The sequence below is a fragment of the Salvelinus alpinus genome, chromosome 26 (assembly GCF_045679555.1).
Source record: "Salvelinus alpinus chromosome 26, SLU_Salpinus.1, whole genome shotgun sequence".
NCBI lineage: Eukaryota > Metazoa > Chordata > Actinopteri > Salmoniformes > Salmonidae > Salvelinus > Salvelinus alpinus.
The window spans coordinates 23,499,320-23,522,217 of NC_092111.1; the positions used below are offsets into that span (position 1 = coordinate 23,499,320).

The 22,898-nt window shown below is 43.5% G+C and overlaps 1 protein-coding gene across 9 annotated transcripts in view; it reads left to right on the top strand.

Moving 5' to 3' along the window:
• Nucleotides 1-22,898, top strand: part of LOC139554994 (triple functional domain protein) — a 98,052-nt gene that overhangs the window by 10,783 nt on the left and 64,371 nt on the right. For 8 of the 9 annotated variants that reach the window (XM_071368345.1, XM_071368346.1, XM_071368348.1 and 5 more), the window contains exons 3-4: nt 20,573-20,647; nt 21,717-21,831. In XM_071368345.1, coding sequence (XP_071224446.1) covers nt 20,573-20,647; nt 21,717-21,831 — 190 coding nt within the window. Of the gene's footprint in view, nt 1-20,572; nt 20,648-21,716; nt 21,832-22,224; nt 22,330-22,898 lie in introns of those variants that run through there. The other variant, XM_071368352.1, reaches the window with a different exon arrangement.

A 22,898-nucleotide genomic window follows, 5' to 3' on the forward strand; every position in this document is an offset into this window, starting at 1 on the left:
AATTGGATTTGTCTCTCTCTCTTGCTCTCTCTCTCCCTCCAGGTCATTGAGGGTAACCCTGGCCTGTGTCTCAGTCAGTTAGTCTACCCTGTTATTAGAGGTCTGGGCGGATGGAGAGAACGACACAGGGGGAGATGGAGAGATTCAGCTGGCACACACATTCTGGGGAAAACAGGATGATCAGGGAGAGAGAAGGAATAGGGGAGAAAAGAGAGTTAGAAGAGAGCGAGGGACAAGCAGGGAAAAGAGAGAGAGAGAGGTGGCTAGACAGATGGCAAGAAAGACAGATTTGAAATCTATTATCAATGCTGGTCACTAGCTACAGGGCTATTTTTGAAAGTGTGTGTGTGTCAGCTGTACCCACAGTGAGGGCATTGTTAGAGTGCCGCAGCTGTGGCTGATCAGCCTGGCCATCAGCCAATAAGATCGCCCCCTCAGTCTTCGGAACCAATAGGATCACCCCTTCTGTTTTAGCGACCAATCAACATCTTCTCAGTGGGGCAACAAGACGAAGATAGGGGGAGAGAGAAAGAAAAAGAGAGTGTGAGAGTGCATTGCGTCTAGTAAATAATTACTAGCAACAATCTGGTCGATGAACAAGTAGAGAGAACGGTGGAGGGAGAGGGGGAAGGAGAAATGTGTTCTGAAGCCCTGAGGAAACTGAACATTAAGAGAGAGAAAGAGACCACGAGGGAGAGGGGGAAGGAAGGAGAAATTAGTTCTGAAGCCCTGAGGAAACTGAACATTAAGAGAGAGAAAGAGACCACGAGGGAGAGGGGGAAGGAAGGAGAAATTAGTTCTGAAGCCCTGAGGAAACTGAACATTAAGAGAGAGAAAGAGACCACGAGGGAGAGGGGGAAGGAAGGAGAAATACAATAGTGAGACAGGCAATAGTGATGCGAGGGTTGACTCATAATGGGGCTATAGCTGCGGGGTGGGCAGGTTTAGGGTCATTAAATATTGTGTGGATGAAGGGCGGGTTTAACAAAGAGAAAACAATACCTTAAAAAATCCATAATTGGATCATTCTTGTGCAATTTATCTATAGGCTAAATTTAGCCAAAAATAATGAAAGGAAACCCTATCTGGGATTAGTGCATTAGCCTAAATGTTAAGGCCTGAAGGTATGGGTGCCAAATAGCCTACAGACCAATCACCAAATCAGGGCTGGTGTTATGGGCGGGCCTTAGGGGGCCTGGCCCGCCCTACCGTACCTCCTTGCCTGTCCAAATAAAATATTGAAATATTTATAATTTATTTGACAGAGACGCGGGCAAACAGAAAGACGCATACATTTCAGGTAAAGCATCCGAGCAAGCGAAACAGCACCTCTTTGTCTCAGGATGTGTAGACCATGTATCTGATGCTGTCTGGACCAAAAGAGTATGGCATGTCATACTATGTCTGGCCAGACAGCATCAGATACATGGACTTCATATAGAGGGGCGCTGTTTCGCTCGCTCTGATACTTTCTCTGGTTTCAGCAGAGAGGAAGAGGCGAAGCGAGAGGGCTCACTCTCGCCTAATTCTGTCCAGTATAAACCCAATGCGTTTCTATGGGAATAATATGCAGACCTAAGCTTGTCGCCTGCCTTCCCGCCTTTGGGACAGACTCCCACTGTTAGGGTGGAGACATGAGAACTCGTCATTATATAATGATCTCTGGTTTCAGCTTCTTATGAACTGGAAAGGAATGTTGGCCGGTGCACAGTTGGAATGCTGCATTTCCTTAAAGTAAATTGATGTTTTGCCAACATTTTATAATTACTCCTGTCTAAATAAAATCATTAAAATACTTCACCGGGGAGCATGACTTAGCCATAGAGGATCATTAGCTTCTTACATTTTTTTTTTTTTTTTACTGTGGATTGTTTCAAATCACCAGTGTGTTTGGGAAGCCAGCGATTTGGGTAGTGGCAATAGGTCTAGCTGATTTGAGTTGCGGCTGTCAGTGAAATGCATGTGTGAAGATGTGTCTTGAGTATAGTTAAACATATTGCATCAAGAAGAAGGGCAGGGGTGTGTGGCGAAGATATGGTGCGTCTCTCTCCAGAATGCATCCATCTGTAGGAAAGTGCCCATTGTCTTAACTGACCACTTACACCACTCATTTCTTCTTCACCTCACACAAGTCAACAAAGTATGTTTTTTAACATCCATTGCGAATGATAGTTCCTCAGTATTTGAACAATCTTTCCAACATTCCTGGCCTTCACCAAGCCGTGTGAAAGCTCAAAATATCATGATCTGATGATCCCTTTTATTCAATGGAAACGTAATATAAAAACAGCTTTCTGTCCTGAGCTCACTGGGCAGGAAACTCTGAGGACACAATAGGCTAGTTGATACAATGTTGCAAGTTCGCTAGCAGTCTGGCTGGACCAAGTGATGATTTTATTCAATGTTGCACTTCACTAGCAATAGCTCAAGTCGAGACAGATAGAAAGTGAGGCAGACAGGCGGAGTAGATGGATGAATGTGATTGAAAGAACCAACATTTTCATCAGGATATTTTCTACTGTTTGTATTTGTCGGCTTTAGGCATATGTATTTTACTTAGTTATAGGACTTCTTAGGGAAAGACGTCCCGTCAACGGGACAGTTCATGCAGCGCCTTGTGTCATGTTCGCCTTGCAGCGCCTTGTGTCACGATCGCAGATTTTAGAGAAACAACAAATGTCGGTACATATAAGTGTCTTATATTATAGTTAGAAAAGCAGAGGCTAGCTTTTTCAAGCAGAAATTTGCTTCCTGCAACACAAACTCAAAAAAGTTCTGGGACACTGTAAAGTCCATGGAGAATAAGAACACCTCCTCCCAGCTGCCCACTGCACTGAAGATAGGAAACACTGTCACCACCGATAAATCCACTATAATTGAGAATTTCAATAAGCATTTTTCTACGGCTGGCCATGCTTTCCACCTGGCTACCCCTACCCCGGTCAACAGCCCTCCACTCCCCACAGCAACTAGCCCAAGCCTCCCCCATTTCTCCTTCACCCAAATCCAGATAGCTGATGTTCTGAAAGAGCTAGCCCAAGCCTCCCCCATTTCTCCTTCACCCAAATCCAGATAGCTGATGTTCTGAAAGAGCTGCAAAATCTGGACCCCTACAAATCAGCTGTGCTAGACAATCTGGACCCTATCTTTCTAAAATTATCTGCCGAAATTGTTGCAACCCCTATCACTAGCCTGTTCAACCTCTCTTTCGTTTCGTCTGAGATTCCCATAGATTGGAAAGCTGCCGCGGTCATCCCCCTCTTCAAAGGGGGAGATTCTCTAGACCCAAACTGCTACAGACCTATATCTATCCTACCCTGCCTTTCTAAGGTCTTCGAAAGCCAAGTCAACAAACAGATTACCGACCATTTCGAATCCCACCATACCTTCTCCGCTATGCAATCTGTTTCAGAGCTGGTCATGGGTGCACCTCAGGTCCTCAAGGTCCTAAACGGCCATCGATAAGAGACATTACTGTGCAGCCGTATTCATCGACCTTGCCAAGGCTTTCGACTCTGTCAATCACCACATTCTTATCGGCAGACTCAACAGCCTTGGTTTCTCAAATGATTGCCTCGCCTGGTTCACCAACCACTTCTCTGATAGAGTTCAGTGTGTCAAATCGGAGGACCTGTTGTCCGGGCCTCTGGCAGTCTCTATGGGGGTGCCACAGGGTTTAATTCTCGGGCCGACTCTCTTCTCTGTGTACATCAATGATGTCGCTCTTGCTGCTGGTGATTCTCTGATCCACCTCTACGCAGACGACACCATTCTGTATACCTCTGGCCCTTCTTTGTTAACTAACCTCCAGACGAGCTTCAATGCCATACAACACTCCTTCCGTGGCTTCCAACTGCTCTTAAATGCAAGTAAAACTAAATGCATGCTCTTCAAACGCTGCCCGCACCTGCCCTGCCATCCAGCATCACTACTCTGGACGGTTCTGACTTAGAGTATGTGGACAACTACAAATACCTAGGTGTCTGGTTAGACTGTAAACTCTCCTTCTAGACTCACATTAAGCATCTCCAATCCAAAATTAAATCTAGAATCGGCTTCCTATTTCGCAACGAAGCATCCTTCACTCATGCTGCCAAACATACCCTCGTAAAACTGACCATCCTACCGATCCTCGACTTCGGCAATGTCATTAACAAAATAGCCTCCAATACTCTACTCAACAAATTGGATGCAGTCTATCACAGTGCCATCCGTTTTGTCACCAAAGCTCCATATTCTACCCACCATTGCGACCTACCCACCATTGCGGTCATCTACAAGTTTCTGCTAGTTAAGCCCCGCCTTATCTCAGCTCATGGTCGCTATGGTGGCCATAGCACACACTCCAGCTCACTGGTCGCTGTAGCACGCACTCCAGCAGGTATGTCACTGGTCACCTCCAAAGCCAATTCTTCATTTGGCCGCCTTTCCTTCCAATTCTCTGCTGCCAATGACTGGAACAAACTGCAAAACTCACTGAAGCTGGAGGGTCATATCTCCCTCATTAGCTTTAAGCACCAGCTGTCAGAGCAGCTCACAGATCACTGCACCTGTGCATAGCCCATCTGCAAATAGCCCATCCAACTATCTCATCCCCATACTGTATTTATTTATTTCTCTTGCTCCTTTGTACCCCAGTATCTTTACTTGCACATTCAGATATATATACACTGCACATCTACCATTCCAGTGTTTCATTGCTATATTGTAACTACTTCGCCACCATGGCCTATTTATTGTCTTACCTTCCTTATCCTACCTCATTTGCACATGCTGTATATAGACTTTTTCTACTGTATTATTGACTGCATGTTTATTTATTCCATGTGTAACTCTGTGTTGTTGTATGGGTCAAACTGCTTTGCTTTTTCTTGGCCAGGTCGCAGTTGCAAATGAGAACTTGTTCTCAACTAGCCTACCTGGTTAAATAAAGGTGAAATAAATAAAAAAATAAAAAAAAATTGAATCAGCTGTGTATTTGCTAGGGCTAAAACGAAAATGTGCACCCAGGGAAGGCCCCGGGACCGAGCTTGGGAAACCCTGTTCTTGAGCAACATATAATGCCAGAAGAGAAGCTGCATGTATCTAATTATAGACAAGTTAAAGTATTCATACCCCTTAACTTTTTCCACATTTTGTTACGTTACAGCCTCATTCTAAAATTGATTAAATACTTTTTTCCTTCATCAATCTACACAAAATACACAATAATGACAAAGCAAAAAACTGGTTTTTAGAAATGTTAGCAAATGTAAAAACAGAAAATACATTTATATAAGTATTCAGACCCTTTAATCAGTACTTTGGTTAAGTACCTTTTGGCAACGATTACTGCCTCGAGTCTTCTTGGGTATGATGCTACAAGCTTGGCACACCTGTATTTGGTGAGTTTCTCCCATTCTTCTCTGCAGATCCTCTCAAGCTCTTTCAGGTTTGATGGGGAGCATCGCTGCACAGCTATTTTCATGTCTCTACAGAGATGACTTCGGTGTTTCGTCTGACACATTGGTGCGGCTGGCTTCCGGGTTAAGCGTGTGGGTGTTAAGAAACGTGGTTTGGCGGGTCATGTTACCGAGGACGCATTACTCAACCTTCACCTCCCGAGCCCGTTGGGGAGTTGCAGCGATGAGACAAGATCAAAAATTGGGGAGAAAAATGGGGTAAAATAAAAAAACAGATACCGGTGCCCTTCCTAACTCAGTTGCCGGAGGTGAAGGAAACCGCTCAGGGATTTCACCACGAGTACCACTATTCATATTTTCAAACATGGTGGTGACTTAAATCGGAATGAAAATCTATGGAAAGATTTAGGTCTTAAGTTGAAAATGGCTGTCTAGCAATGATCATCAACCAACTTGAAGAATATTTAAAAGAGTATTGGGCAAATATTTTACAATCCAGCTGTGCAAAGCTCTTAGGGACTTACCCAGAAAATCTCTGCCAAAGGTGATTCTGACATGTATTTACTCAGGGGGTTGAATACTTATGTAATCAAGATATATTAGTGTTTTATTTTCCATTCATTTAAAAAAAAAAAAAAAAACATCCCCCCACTTTAACATTACAGATTATTTTGTGTAGATCGTTGACAAAAAAATTACAATTCAATCAATTTTAATCCCACTTTTTAACACAACAAAATTTGTAAAAAGTCTAGGGGTGTGAATACTTTTGAGGCACTATAAATCTGGCAAAAAAGATCCTGCACCGTCAAAATCATTCCACTGTCTTTGACTGTAGCCTAGAGTGCATTTTCTATACTGAAAAAAATATATAAAAGCAACAAGTAACATTAAATTCTCTGGCAACAGCTCTGGTGGACATTCCTACAGTCAGCATGCCAATTGCTCGCTCCTTCAAAACTTGAGACATCTGTGGCATTGTGTTTTGTGACAAAACTGCACATTTTAGAGTGGCCTTTTATTGTCCTCAGCACAAGGTGCACCTGTGTAATGGAGCATTTATGGAATCTTATATTTCAGCTCATGAAACATGGGACCAGCACGTTACCTGTTGCGTTTATCTTTTTGTTCAGTGTATATATTAGCGGGTTAGGGTCGGGTGTAGGCCTAAGATTTTCACTTTATTTTCACTTTACAGTCGTTCGGTTGCGGATGGGTTATTAGCATTTGTGGGTGGGTGTGGGTAAACAAACAGCTGACCCGCGCACCACTAACCCATAAGTAAAGAAAGGGGAAAAAGAGGGAAGGAGCGAGAAAGCCAGAACGAGCTCAGTGTAGAGAGCGAGCAAGGGGGAGATAAATGACACCGTGTGACACTGATGGCATCTCTAGTGACAATCCTCTTTGTCTCTGTCAGGACGTAGTGACACCTGCAACTATCACACACACATTAACCTGACACACACACAGATTCACATCCCAGACCCCCCCCCCCCCCTTTCTCACAAACTGTCTGTCAGTAATGTGTAGTGTGAGTTAACTTGGAAAATGCCATTTTTATATGATCGTGTTTTATCATTAGGAGCCCTTACTTATCTCTCTTTCTATGTCCTGCTCTGGAGAATGGGCATCAGCTTTTGGGAATCCTAGGAATTCCAGTACAGCCCTCCAACACTAACCCCAGTTGGAGAATGCCAGTGATGCAATGTATGTGGGCACGCCCCTATGCTATCCCAAACCTAACATTACCCAAACCGGCCTGACCCATTCTCTCTGTCTGGCCCCTTATAGAGGCCCCTTTAACAGTTGGTTTCAGATCAGTTTTCATGAGTTTAATTCTGACCGTAACCATTGTGTGAATAGCACTTTAACAGGCTATGGATCAGCTTATTATATCAACATGTGTGCTGTAGGGTTAGTTTGTTTGTGTGTGTGTGTGCTGGTATGAAGGCAACTTCTGTCCTTCCTCTGCTTTCCCTTTCCATCTGTCTTTGTCCTGGTCCGTGGCACATACTGACTGACACACACACATTTCTCATCTGTGTGTTGCGTAAATTCCTCTGCGGCTGCAAGGAACTAATGCTCACTTGACCTATTGGAGCCTTCCTTAGTATGCAGCCTTTAATGTGTGTGTGTGTATGTGTGTGTGTGTATGTGTGTGTGTGTGTGTGTGTGTGTGTGTGTGTGTGTGTGTGTGTGTGTGTGTGTGTGTGTGTGTGTGTGTGTGTGTGTGTGTGTGTGTGTGTGTGTGTGTGTGTGTGTGTGTGTGTGTCCTACATAGAGAGAGACAGATTACGTAGGCTTTCACATACAGCAGAGATTGATTTGGTCTTTCCTTATTTGCGCTGAAATGAAACACACACACACACACACACACACACACACACACACAGGCCTTGTTCTGATGTTGACTGTTTAACACAATGCCATGATCCTCATTCTCAGGATGAACGATGTACGGAATGGTCAAGTTCAGTAACAAGGACACACACACTGTCAACAGGATTATTTGACCTGTTGTCCCTTGGTCACGTAGGTATGGCAGTTTCCCTAGATGCCAGACATAGATTGAAGAGATCTACAGCTACTCTATCATGTGACCTGCTGGGCTCTGAGTAACTCCTCACCTCAATAACCTCCTCATACTCCCTCATACTCCCTCTATCCTTCCTATCTCTCCTTCTCTCTCTACTTCTCTCTCCTTCACTACTGGAGGTGGTTGTGGTTCTGTTGGTCTGTCTCTGACCATTGTCTGACCGCTGTCTTGGGGTCATGGCAGGACTAGAATGCTAATAGTGAACACAGACGTTGTAGTAACACACATTGGGCATTTTAAGCCAATGGTTGAGCACAATATGTTACTGTACGTATTATGGATGCATGTCCATCTGAGGTATTACACCAACTTAGTAATAAAGTCTGTCTGTCTGTCTGTCTGTCTGTCTGTCTGTCTGTCTGTCTGTCTGTCTGTCTGTCTGTCTGTCTGTCTGTCTGTGTCTGTCGTCCTGTCTGTCCTGTCTGTGTCTGTCTCACCATGGAATGTTTCAGGGGGTTTTTGAACCGCTCCTCACATTTTTTAAGAAGCTTCTCTCTAATCCCCCCCCCCCCCCCACACACACACAGTCACACATACACACAGAGTGCAGCGCTGGCACATTTAGGGGTCCACATTCAAGGTAGGTGTGTGTGTGTGTGTCTGACCACTGTCAGGATTACTTCATATGCCCCCCATTCTCTTATCCCTCTCACTGACTCACACACACACACACTGAGGGAGTTAAGACATGAGATTAAGAACAGTCTGGGTAGAAGCCTGTTCCTCTCCTAAACCCACACAGGACAGCAGTTCACACAGGAGGGGCTGCAAGCTACTTAGCTTAGCATACATTAGCCTAGCTTAGCACCACTTCTTAAAAGCAATACACTTTTTTTGTTTTATCCCCAAAAAGTGTCTCTTAGCCTAATTTAGCTAGCGTAGCATTGTGGGTCTAATGCTAGTTTCTCACAATGCAATGAGTATTTTTTTTGTCGTAGCTTAGCATTGTAATGTAGCTTAGCTGGGGGTGTTGTGTTAGCAGAGGACGTAGTTCCTCATGTTCCCTGGCCGGTTGGAGTAGCAGACTTTGGAATACTGGGAATATACAGTACCATGCAGATGTGTTGGTACTGGGGGAGGATAACATCATCACTGATGACCAATCACGTGTGGCAGTATGCTCAGACAGGCTCCGCCCTCATCCAGCTGACAGGTATGCTGTTGATGCCGATTGGTGCCAAACTTTTTGGATGCATCTGAAATGGAAAAGTCTAAGTCGCATCCTTGAGACTACCAACTCTGACGTAACCCATTGAAGTTTAAATTGATAACAGTTAAGGTAAGGGTCAAGGTTAGGTTTAGGTAAGGCTACTGGTTAAGGTTTGGGTTAGGAGTTAGGATTTAGGGTGGGGACGTTCGAATGTTCCCACTTAGCACCTACCTGTCTGAAATGGCAACAGGTTCCTTTTTTGCTTCGTAAACAACAGGTGTGGACTAACGGTCAAATACTTTCTTACGGGCCCCTCCCAACAATGCAGAGAGAATGAAAATAGATAAAATAATAGAAAAGTAATAATTGATACACAATGAGTATACGTGTGTGTGTGTGTGTGTAGTTGAAGTCGGAAGTTTACATACACCTTAGCCAAATACATTTAAACTCACTTTTTCACAAGTCCTGACATTTAATCCTAGTAAAAATTCCCTGTCTTAGGTCAGTTAGGATCACCACTTTATTTTAAGAATGTGAAATTTATTTCAGCTTTTATTTCTTTCATCACAGTCCAAGTGGGTCAGAAGTTTACATACACTCAATTAGTATTTGGTAGCATTGCTTTTAAATTGTTTAACTTGGGTCAAATGTTTCGGGTAGCCTTCCAAAAGCTTCCCACAATAAGTTGGGTGAATTTTGGCCCATTCATCCTGACAGAGCTGGTGTAACTGAGTCAGGATTGTAGGCCTCCTTGCTCGCACACGCTTACTCAGTTTTGCCCACAAATGTTCTATAGGATTGAGGTCAGGGCTTTGTGATGGCCACTCCAATACCTTGACTTTGTTGTCCTTAAGCCATTTTGCAACAACTTTGTAAGTATGCTTGGGGTGATTGTCCATTTGGAAGACCCATTTGCGACCAAGCTTTAACTTCCTGACTGATGTTTTGAGATGTTGCTTCAATATATCCACCTAATTTTCCTCCCTCATGATGCCATCTATTTTGTGAAGTGCCCCAGTCCCTCCTGCAGCAAAGCACCCCCAAACATGACGCTGCCACCCCCGTAATTCACGGTTGAGATGGTGTTCTTCGGCTTGCAAGCCTCCCCCATTTTCCTCCAAACATAACGATGGTCATTATGGCCAAACAGTTCTATTTTTGTTTCATCAGACCAGAGGATATTTCTCCAAAAAGTACAATCTTTGTCCTCATGTGCAGTTGCAAACCGTAGTCTGGCTTTTTTATGGCGGTTTTGGAGCAGTGACTTCTTCCTTGCTGAGCGGCCTTTCAGGTTATGTCGATATAGGACTCGTTTTACTGTGGATATAGATACTTTTGTACCTGTTTCCTCCAGCATCTTCACAAGGTACTTTGCTGTTGTTCTGGGAATGATTTACCCTTTTCACACCAAAGTACGTTCATCTCTAGGAGACAGAACGCGTCTCTTTCCTGAGCGGTATGACGGCTGCGTGGTCCCATGGTGTTTATACTTGCGTACTATTGTTTGTACAGACGAACGTGGTACCTTCAGACATTTGGAAATTTCTCCCAAGGATTTTATTTTACCATAATGTCAAGCAAAGAGGCACTGAGTTTGAAGGTAGGCCTTGAAATACATCAACAGGTACTCCTCCAATTGACTCAAATGATTCCAATTGACTCAAATGATTCCAATTGACTGAAATTATGTCAATTAGCCTATCAGAAGCTTCTTAAAGCCATGCCATAATTTTATGGAATTTTCCAAGCTGTTTAAAGGCACAGTCAACTTAGTGTATGTTAACTTCTGACCCACTGGAATAATCTGTGAAAATAAGTGAAATAATCTGTCTGTAAACTATTGTTGCAAAAATGACTTGTGTCATGCACAAAGTAGATGTCCTAACCGACTTGCCAAAACTATAGTTTGTTAACAAGAAATGTGTGGAGTAGTTGAAAAATGAGTTTTAATGACTCCAACCTAAGTGTATGTAAACTTCCGACTTCAACTGTGTGTGTGTGTGTGTATATATATATATATGTGTGTATATATGTATATCTATCTTATCTACTGTACTGTACAGTACCAGTCAAAGGTTTGGACACACCTACTTTTCAGGGTTTTTCTTCATTTTCACAATTTTCTACATTGTAGAATAATAGTAAAGACATCAAAACTATGAAATAACACACATGGAATCATCTAGTAACCAAAAAAGTGTCAAACAAATCAAAATATACTTTAGATTTGAGATTCTTCAAAGTAGCCACCCTTTGCCTTGGTGACAGCTTTGCACACGCTTGGCATTCTCTCAACCAGCTTCATGAGGTGGTCACCTGGAATGCATTTCAATTAACATGGGTGCCTTGTTAAACGTTCATTTGTGGAATTTCTTTCCTTCTTAATTAATGCGTTTGAGACAATCTGTTGTGTTGTGACGTGGGAGTGATGGTATACAGAATTTGGTAAAATACCCTGTCCATATTATGGCAAGAACAGCTTAAATAAGCAAAGAGAATCGACAGTCCATCATTACTTTAAGACATGAAGGTCAGTCAATCCGTAAAATGTCAGGAAATGTGAAAGTTTCATCAGGTGCAGTTGCAAAAACCACCAAGCACAATGATGAAACTGTCTCATGAGGACCGCTACCGGAAAGGAAGACCTAGAGTTACCTCTAGTAAGAAGACACTTGCTTGGGCCAAGAAACACGAGCAATGGACATTAGACTGGTGGAAATCTGTCCTTTGGTCCAAATTTGAGATTTTTGGTTCCAACCACCGTGCCTTTGTGAGCCGCAGAGTAGGTGAACGGATGATCTCCACATGTGTAGTTCCTACCGTGAAGCATGGAGGAGGAGGTTTGATGGTGTGGGGTGCTTTGCTGGTGACACTGTCATTGATTTATTTAGAATTCAAGGCACACTTAACCAGCATGGCTACCACAGCATTTTGCAGCGATACACCATCCCATCTGGTTTGCGCTTAGTAGGACTATCATTTGTTTTTCAACAGGACAATGACCTAACAAACCTCCAGCCTGTGTAAGGGCTATTTGACCAAGAAGGAGAGTGATGGAGTGCTGTATCAGATGACCTGGCCTCCACATTCACCCGACCTTAACCAAATTGAGATGGTTTGGGATGAGTTGGACCGCAGAGTGAAGGAAAAGCAGCCAACAAGTGCTCAGCATATGTGGGAGCTCCTTCAAGACTGTTAAAGCATTCCAGGTGAAGCTGGTTGAGAGAATGCCAAGAGTGTGCAATGCTGTCATCAAGGCAAAGGGTGGCTACTTTGAAGAATATAAAATATATTTAGATTTCTTTAACACTTTTTTGGTTACTGCATGATTCCATATGTGTTATTTCATAGTTTTTATGTTGTCACTTATTCTACAATGTAGAAAATAGCAAAAAATAAAGAAAAACCCTTGAATGAGTAGGTGTGCCCAAACTTTTGACTCGTACTGTATATGTTTTAGTGCACCCCATGGTACTCTGACCAAACATAATGCATTATATAGGAAATAAGAGCCATTTCAGATTCACCCTTTGATCAGGAGAGGAAGTCTCTTTTAGAGTATTGCGATGCACTATTCCAGTCTCACCTCTTTGGTTTTGAATGGTAAAGTAAAGGTTAAAGACTTTTTCAAAACTGAAGTGTGAATAAGGTAGGGAGAGAGAGGACAGAGAGGGGAAAAGAATGACCATCCCTCCGTCCTTGTCCGTCTGCTGTGGTTGAGTCAGGGTGGCATCATCGTCTGCATTGCAGGGTTTTTACTTTCCTTTCATTCTTTCTTTTCTCCTTCACTATTTAATTTTATTTGCTCGTACATCCTGGCTATCACTTCTCAGCTGCTTTCATCAGTCCTCAACTCTCTCTCATTCTGTTTTCTCTCTATATATGTACATCTGTCTCTTTCTATCTCTCTCTTTGTTGCCCTTTGTATCAGATATTGTCTGTGTGTGTGCAGTTGTTACGGCGATCCTATGGATTCTGGCCGGTGTCCAGCTGGTCACATAAGTTGTGAAAGATGTGTGCGAGAAACACAGTAGTATGCGTTGTGTCTGTGTGTGCACGGTATTTAAAGCAATTAGCTGTTTTATTTCCTAATCCTCAAAATGCACAGGGGGATTATCGACCCAATGACCTGTACACACACACACACACACACACACACACACACACACACACACACACACACACACACACACACACACACACACACCCCTCTCCCTCCCCCTGACTGACTGAGTATGGTTGTGGGAGTGTAGAAAGTGTTCCAGAGGCTCACCACAGGGGCAGCTAAATTTAGAGGAGCTCAGGTCATAACACACTAGAAATAACACTGGAATTATTATGGAATACAGAGCAGGGCCAAGGAACACACACACACACACACACACACACACACACACACACACACACACACACACACACACACACACACACACACCGTTGGAAAGACGGTCTGGAGCACAGTGACACATACACACACATACTTCTGCTTCCTACAGGCAGACTATTAGGAGCCTGTTCGAGTCTGGTCGCAAGTCTCCCATCTGATGTGTGTGTGTGTGTTTTATAATTGAGTACTGGAGGGCTAGAGCTCTGAGGAACTATACGGTAACAGTTTAGTGAATTCGCAGAGAACCACAAGGCTTTCACTGCAAAACATTATCATCTCCACTACCTACTACACATACACACACACACACACACACACACACACACACACACACACACACACACACACACACACACACACACACACACACACACACACACACACACACACACACACACAGCTGACGTGTGTTTGTTCCATGATCTCCTGATCGATCCATCCCTAAATCTCATATTTAAAATGACAAAATGACTGTGTTATTATTATGATAAGACCAGTGGAGGCTGCTGAGGGGTGGACAGCTCATAATAATGGCTGGAATGAGACAAATGGAATGGCATCAAACACATAGAAATCATGTGTTTGATACCATTCCACTAATTCCACTCCAGCCATTACCACGAGCCCGTCCTCCCTAATTAAGGTGCCACCAACCTCCCGTGGATAAGACAGCTGCCATGATCGGCACATTTCAGTGATGAGTGAAGGATATAGGCTTTTATCACCCTTTCGTTGGACGTCTGTAAATGATCCAAAATGGGCTATTGGGTCAAACAGAACATGTTGTTGCAAAACAACTTCATAGGATAGCTACATGCCTTAAAATGCTGAACATGTGTACAATGTTTGCAGTGCAGTGCCAGTGCACTCAGTCGCATTGATTCCCATGCCACCAGTTTATTTATTCATTGTTTTATTTTACCTTTATTTAACTAGGCAATTTGTCTCTCGTCATTCCCCGTGGAACAGGACGTCAGTTCCATCGATCATTTTGTTGTTATGTGTCTCTCCCTGCATCTCTCACTCTCATCTCTTTCTTTCCCCTGTTGTCACCGTACGAAGGTATCTATTTTGTATGGAATATATATATAAAGGTAATTTAATATAAGATTGGTCTTAAAGATACATGTGTTGCTAATTTTTTTATTTTCCTAAATAAAGACATTTCAGGAAGTATACATTGTTAATAGAAGTGGAGAAGGTATGATAGAACTGACGTCATCATGATCATGAGCTACACAGTGTGAGGAACAGTGTTCACTGGGAGTACTGAACACACACATGCACTGTGAGGAACAGTGTTCACTGGGAGTACTGAAAATCAAATCAAATTTTATTTGTCACATTCATATGTTTAGCAGATGTTATTGGGGGTGTAGCGAAATGCTTATGTTTCTAGCTCCAACAGTGCAGTAATATCTAACAGTAATAGCTAACAATTTCACAACAATACACACAAATCTAAAGTAAAGGAATGGAATTAAGAATATATACATATTTGGGCGAGCAATGTCAGAGCGGCATAGAATAAGATACAGTAGAATAGGATAGAATACAGTATGTACATATGAGATGAGTAATGCAAAATATGTAAACCTTATTAAAGTGACAATTTTTCCGTTATTAAAGTGGCCAGTGATTCCAAGTTTACGTATATAGGGCAGCAGCCTCTAATGTGCTAGTGGATGATAGCGGGGTGAGTAGGCAGTGGCTCGGGTGGTTGCGCTGTCGCTGTTGCGCCTTCTTCACCACACTCTGTGTGGGTGGGACATTTCAGTTTGTCTGTGATGTGTACACCGAGGAACTTGAAGCTTTCCACCTGCTCCACTACGGTCCTGTCTGTGGATAGGGGGGTGCTCCCTCTGCTGTTTCGTGAAGTCCACGATCAGCTCCTTTGTTTTGTTGACGTTGGGTGAGAGGTTATTTTTCTGGCACCACACTCCCAGGGCCATCATCTGAGGACGCATCCTTGTGGGGTCCCAGTGTTGAGTATCAGCAAAGTGGAGGTGTTTTTTCCTACCTTCACCACCTGGGGGCGGCCCGTCAGTATGTCCAGGACCCAGTTGCACAAGGTAGGGTTCAGACCCAGGGCCTCAAGCTGAATGATGAGCTTGGAGGTTACTATGGTGTTGAATGCTGAGCTAGTCAATGAACATCATTCTTACATAGGTATTCCTCTTCTCCAGATGGGATAGGGCAGTGTGCAATGCAAAGCGATTGCATCGTCAGTGGATCTATTGGGGCGATAAGCAAATTGAAGTGGTTCTAGGGTGTCAGGTAAGGTAGAGGTGATATGATCCTTGACTAGTCTCTCAAAGCACTTCATGATGACAGAGGTGAGTGCTACTGGGCGATAGTCATTTAGTTCTGTTGCCTTTGCTTTCTTGGGTACAGGAACAATGGTGGCCATCTTGAAGCAAGTGGGGACAGCAGACTGGGATAGGGAGAGATTGAATATGTCCGTAAATTCTCCAGCCAGCTGGTCTGCGCATGCTCTGAGGACGCGGCTAGGGATGCCGTCTGGGCCGGCAGCCTTGCGAGGGTTAACACACTTAAATCGGCCACGGAGAAGGAGAGCCCACAGTCCTTGGTAGCGGGCCTTGTTGGTGGCACTGTGTTATCCTCAAAGCGGGCGAAGAAGGTGTTTAGCTTGTCCGGAAGCAAGACCTCGGTGTCTTTTATGTGGCTGGTTTTCCCTTTGTAGTCTGTGATTTTCTGTAGACCCTGCCACAAACGTCTCGTGTCTGAGCCGTTGAATTGCGACGCCACTTTGTCTCTATACTGACGTTTTGCCTGTTTGGTTGTCTTTCGGAGGGACTAACTACACTGTTTGTATTCAGCCATTTTCCCAGTCACCTTGCCATGGTTAAATGCGAAGATTTGCGCTTTCAGTTTTGCGCAAATGTTGCCATCTATCCATTAGGGTAGTTTTTAATAGTCACAGTGGGTACAACATCTCCTATACACTTCCTGATAAACTCAGCCACCGTATCAGTGTATTCATCAATATTATTCTTGGAGGCTACAGGAAGCATATCCCAGTCCGCGTGATCAAAACAATCTTGAAGCGTGGATTCCGATTGGTCAGAGCAGCGTTGAATAGTTGAGTGTTTTAGTGGCGTGAGTACTTCAGTCAATGTGTTGATAGAACTTAGGCAACCTTTTTCTCAAATTTGCTTTGTTAAAATCTCTAGCTACAATAAATGCGGCCTCAAGATATGTGGTTTCCAGTTTGCATATAGTCCAGTGAAGTTCTTTGAGGGCCGTCGTGGTATCGGCTAGAAGGAGGATACACACGGCTGTGACTATAACCGAAGATAATTCTCTTGGGAGATAATACGGTCAGCATTTGATTGTGAGGTATTCTAGGTCGGGTGAACAAAAGTACTTGAGTTCCTGAATGTTATCATAATCACACCATTAGTCGTTAATCATGAAACATACCTTCTTCTTCCCGGAGAGATATTTATTCCTGTCTGTGCGATGAACTGAGAACCCAACTGGCTGGACGGACTCAGACAGTATATCACGAGAGAGCCATGTTTCCATGAAACAGAGTATGTTACAATCCCTGATGTCTCTTTGGAAAGAAATCCTCGCCCTGAGCTCGTCAACTTTATTATCCAGAGACTGAACATTAGTGAGTAATATACTCGGAAGCGGTGGGTGGTGTGCGTACCTCCTAAGTCAGTTTAGAAGACCACTCCGAGTACCTCTCCTCCGCTGGCGGTGTTTTGGATGGGCCTCTGGAATCAGTTCAATTGCCATAGGGGGACGAACAATGGAATCCGATTCGGGAAAGTTGTATTCCTGGTTGTAATGCTGGTAGTGCTGATGAGTTACCGCCACTCTGATATCAAACAGTTCTTCCCGGCTGTCTAATAACACAAAACAATTATCAGGACCCCAAACTCTACACCGAAAGCCAGTCTATCCCCATAATTAGAATTTCAACAGCAGCAAGTATCCAAATAGATGGAACAATGGGCAACAAATCAAGAATACAAACGTACATAGTTAACTAACTTGACAGTACCTAATGCATATTACAATATCATTATCATATGGTGAGGGAACACGCCTTCAGAATGAATAAACAATTTAAAAAAAATCTGTGACGTCAGTGGTCACGCAGAAGTAGAAGAGTTAATAGCCGCGAATGGACAGCTTATGAAAGTCAGCAGACGTCTCCACATCTGAAAGATTACCCGGACAAGTGACGAATATCTGTCACGTATTCGATACCAGAACCTTATATAATGGACGTATATTGCTGCAGACGCCTTCGCTGTTTTGATCCGACTCAAATTGACAGGGATGAACAACTTGCTAGCCTTCAGTAATGATGTGCCCCGTGCTCAAGACATTAGCAAGCTAGCTCCAAATCAAATGTGTTGTCATTACTTGAGAAAAAAATCTATCGATTTGAGAACAAAATCATTGGTGATTAATGCTGACTACGGTCAATACATTTTTTAACTAGGCAAGTCAGTTAAGAACAAATTCTTATTTTCAATGACGGCTTAGGAACAGTGGGTTAACTGCCTTGTTCAGGGGCAAAACGACCGATTTTTACCTTGTCAGCTCGGGGATTCGATCTTGCAACTTTTTGGTTACAAGTCCAACGCTCTAACCACTAGGCTACCTGAGGTTCACAGAGCAATTGACAGAAATCAACTGTGCAAATGCACATAAAAAGCCATTTTACTTGTAAAATACGGTGAAATAAGATTACTATTGGGCAGTTGTTGAGCTGTTTTGTAAAGTTGTTTGTTTCTTTGTTAAAGTGTTTCATATACTCCATTTTAACACACTTCTCATCAGTGTCCGATCAACACACACAACCATTTAAGACCATGTTAGCGCAATGAGCTAATCCGTAGGAATTTGCCTATTGGGCAAACCATCTCCACTCTCTTAGGTGGATTGGCTTGGCAATCCAATCTGATGTTTGAATCTCATTTTATACCCCCTCACAGAAGGAAAGACAAATGAGAGAAAGATGGAAAGAGAGAGAGGATGAGAGTAAACGACAGATCATTATTTTCTTGTCACCTCAGTCAAAGGAGGATTATCTCCATAAACACAGTATACTACCAGCCCCAGGTGTGTGTGTGTGTGTGTGTGTGTGTGTGTGTGTGTGTGTGTGTGTGTGTGTGTGTGTGTGTGTGTGTGTGTGTGTGTGTGTGTGTGTGTGTGTGTGTGTGTGTGTGTGTGTGTGTGTGTGTGTGTGTGTGTTCGCCCCCAAGCTCTAAATGTATTGCCCAGGATTAGCTACACGATATACGCATCTTTCTATAATGAGTGTGCATAGTGTGTGTCTGTGCTCACTTACTCCTCTGTGAGGCGCTGTAACATTGCAAAAGAGAGTAATGACATCATCATCTCTCTCTTCTCTCTCTCTCTGTGTGTGTGTAATGGGTGTGTTGTACTGGATAACTCTAAGGACACAGATGTATGAGTCTGCAGGGACAGAGGGAAGATGGGAGGGAAGAGTGAGTGAGAGAAATAGAGAGGGGAGAAGGGAGGGAAATAGAGAGGGGAGAAGGGAGGGAAATAGAGAGGGGAGAAGGGAGGGAAATAGAGAGGGGAGAAGGGAGGGAAATAGAGAGGGGAGAAGGGAGGGAAATAGAGAGGGGAGAAGGGAGGGAAATAGAGAGGGGAGAAGGGAGGGAAATAGAGAGGGGAGAAGGGAGGGAAATAGAGAGGGGAGAAGGGAGGGAAATAGAGAGGGGAGAAGGGAGGGAAATAGAGAGGGTAGAAGGGCTGTGGTGGCATAAAAAAATCCATCATATAGTCTTAGCCCCACTCCTGCGGGATATGATGAGGCTATATTTGACGGTTTAGTGAAGGACAGGTAGTGGTCTCATTCGGTCAACACATGACCAGGAATACACTGCCTATAGCTAACACCTCCCTTTCTAACCTGAAAACAGGTCTTTGTTACAGTGGGAGTTCCTATTTCTATAGCCTCACTGCTTCCTCTCTCTGTGTGTGTATGTGTGTGTGTGTGTGTGTGTGTGTGTGTGTGTGTGTGTGTGTGTGTGTGTGTGTGTGTGTGTGTGTGTGTGTGTGTGTGTGTGTGTGTGTGCGTTCTTGCCTTATACTCTGTGTGCGTGCGTGCGTGCGTGCGTGCGTGCGTGCGTGCGTGCGTGCGTGCGTGCGTTTTCTTGCCTTATACTCTTCAACAGTTAATCCAGCCAGACAAAATCAATGGTTTCAGATTCTACTACTACAAAGGGAGGCTTACTGGATATCCTGTCTAAAAACATTGACCCCAAAAGATTACATGTAACAAAGAAATGAAATGGGAAACAATTTAATTTCTATGTGAAATTGAATTGGGCAATGATGTATGTTGATGCTAATATTATGTACAATATTCTATTATGTTTCCATATGATGACAGTGGCCTAATGTGTTCAATGTGCCGTGAACTGTTGTTTTTTGGCTGTTTCATTCAGTTCATTCTAATTAACTTAGTGGTTATGACACACCCCTCACTATTGTCATTGGTTGCACTAGTTGCACTGTTTGTCGACATAACCTGGTTCAAGCATTCATGGCATTGCCCTGAAGAAGACACATTGATGCTGAAACATTGGTGATCTACCCAGTAAATGACTGGGAGTTTATATATGGAGTGTGCCACTCTTTATTTGAATAGCTTATAGTTTATTCGCCTTTAGTCAGCACCTCTACATCAAATCATTTTCTCTGGGTGTGCGCCAGCTCATGTTTTTTTTGTTTCCCATTCTGAAAACTTGTTCTTTCTTTGACTATGATGCTGACATAATCAACCTCCTATTCCCTATATTCAAGTAAGAAATACAAACTCAGACATTTGAATTATTAAAGAAGGTGGATAAAACTAGGCCTTTTTTCCCTGAATCCTTTCGAAGGAAGAAGAGAGGATTTGAACATTGGGAGTTTTTGTAAAAAAAAAAACTTTTGCTCTGTCATCTTTCTATGTGATTTTCGATCCTAACCCTTCTGCCATTCCTCCTCTCTTTCCCTCTCTTCTCTCTCTCCAGGTTTTCGCAGAAATGAAGACATGAGAGCGATGGAGGTGTTGCCTATTCTGAAGGAAAAAGTTGCCTTCCTATCAGGTGTGTGTGTGTGTGTGTGTGTGTGTGTGAATCCTCCTTGTTTCTTTCTTCATAAACAAAGCTAATGGAACATGACACATTGGCTACTTAGAGCTTTACACACTTACAGCTCCCAGGCATAGAATTACACACACGCACACTCTCTCTGAGTGTGTGTAATTATAGCTGTGACCCGTGGCTACTGAGAGGTCAGACCCCAGACACTTGACCTTTGATCTCTCGTCTGTTCTTCCTGCCAGCTCTCGACTATTTTAGTGTTCAATGTTTCTCATCACGCCGAAGCAGGAGGAACAAATGTGTTTGTGAGTGTGTTTGTGAGTGTGTTTGTGAGTGTGTTATTCCTCTTCCTCTTTTGTCTGACTCCGTTCTCCTCCTGTGTGTGGCCAAGGTCACTGACAGACCATAATAAACAGAAGTATGACTCAGAGAGAGAAATAAAGAGAGGAAGAGAGAGGAGGGTCTGAGTGAGTGGTTGCTATAGTGATTAGTTACTGTCTGTCATAACCATTTCCCATCAATGCATTTTGGAAAGTAATTGGCTTTGAAAGGATAGGAGTGGTTGGGGGAGGGAGGGAGGGTGAAAGGAAGAGGGTGGTGTAGGAAATGAGTAGGGAGGTATTGAAATATGAAGAAATGTGAGGGTGGAGGGTGGTATAGATTGTGTATCCAGATACAATTAGGTCTACATAACACACATTGATATAGTCAAAGAAATGACTACAGGGTTTCTATAGAAATAGTTCTATATTTCTGTATACTGCTATATAGTTTTCCTGATAAAAATCATGTTTCCCCTGAGTACCTGTTACTGACTGTCGCCATGATCATACTCATGGGAATATAACTCTCTGTTTCAGTCTATGTTCACCAGGAGGCAGAGGTGTGTGTGTGTGTGTGTGTGTGTGTGTGTGTGTGTGTGTGTGTGTGTGTGTGTGTGTGTGTGTGTGTGTGTGTGTGTGTGTGTGTGTGTGTGTGTGTGTGTGTGTGTGTGTGTGTGTGTGTGTGTGTGTGTGTGTGTGTGTGTGTGTGTTCACTCTCTAAGTTGACTGTTTTATCCTGTGTGTTCCAGGGGGCAGAGACAGACGCGGAGGTCCAGTGTTAACGTTTCCTTCACGCAGTAACCACGACAGAATACGAGCCGACGACCTCAGAAGACTCATAGCGTACCTCGCTGGCATCCCCAAGTACGTTTGTTTGTGTCTGTGTGTGTGTACAGTATCTGCATGCGTACATATTGTGTGTATATTTGAATGGTTGGTTTAGTCTATTGGATTCAGATCTTTAACCAAACACGAGAGAGAGAGGGGGAGGGAGGGAGAGAGAGAGGAAGAGAAAAATGGAGTGATGAAAACAAAGAGAGCGATATTGTGGGCCAGAATACCTGCTGCAGCTCCTCTGCTGCCAAGAACCCTTCCTCCACACTGTCACTAGAGAGAGGGAGAGAGAGATGGATGAAGAGATGGAGAGTCAGACCGAGGAGGAGGGAGGGATAGGGAGTCGGAAACGAAAAGGAGGGAGTGAGGGGAAGAGGATAGAGCGGGAGACAGCAAGGGATTAAAACAGAGAGAGAGCGCATGTGCGGGGAGGTGTGTGTGAACAGAGGCGGTACGGTTGCTGTATCTGCTCAGTAATAGTTGTTGGCTAAGTTTGAGTAGGTCTACGCTGCTGCTGTCTCCTTCTAGGTACGTCTCCTCTCTCTCTCCATCGTATCGCTCTCCTCATTAAAAATCTCTTTAATGGTTCTTCTCGCTCTCTATGTAAATGAGATGTAGATCTCTCTCAGCTTTTTCACTCTATCCTCTGTATAATCTATTTCTGTGTTTGTGTGTTCTCTCTTTTCAGTGTATAGGGAGTCAGAGTTTCTGTTTTATTGTTAGTTTACCTGGACAACATCTGCAGACTGTCTTTAGCTGACAAACACACAGACAGACAGATGTAGAGAGGAGGGAAGGATGGATAGAAAGAGAAGGAATCCAGAAATAGAGTCTTAGGAGGGAATAAGGGATTGAGAGAGATGAAGGATAGATCCTTCAGAGAGTGAGTATTGTCCTGAGAGAGAGAGAGAGAGAGAGAGAGAGAGAGAACTCTCTGGGGCTGAGTGTTGTGGTGCGTAGAGAGAGGGAATAGAGGAAAAGACAGGGTGGGATGACTAGAGGCTGTTTATTACTAGCCATGCAGGATGTATGGTGCAGTGGGACAAGATTAGTTTAACTACGGTCTTGATGCTGATGATGGATTCAGTCTCTTCTGC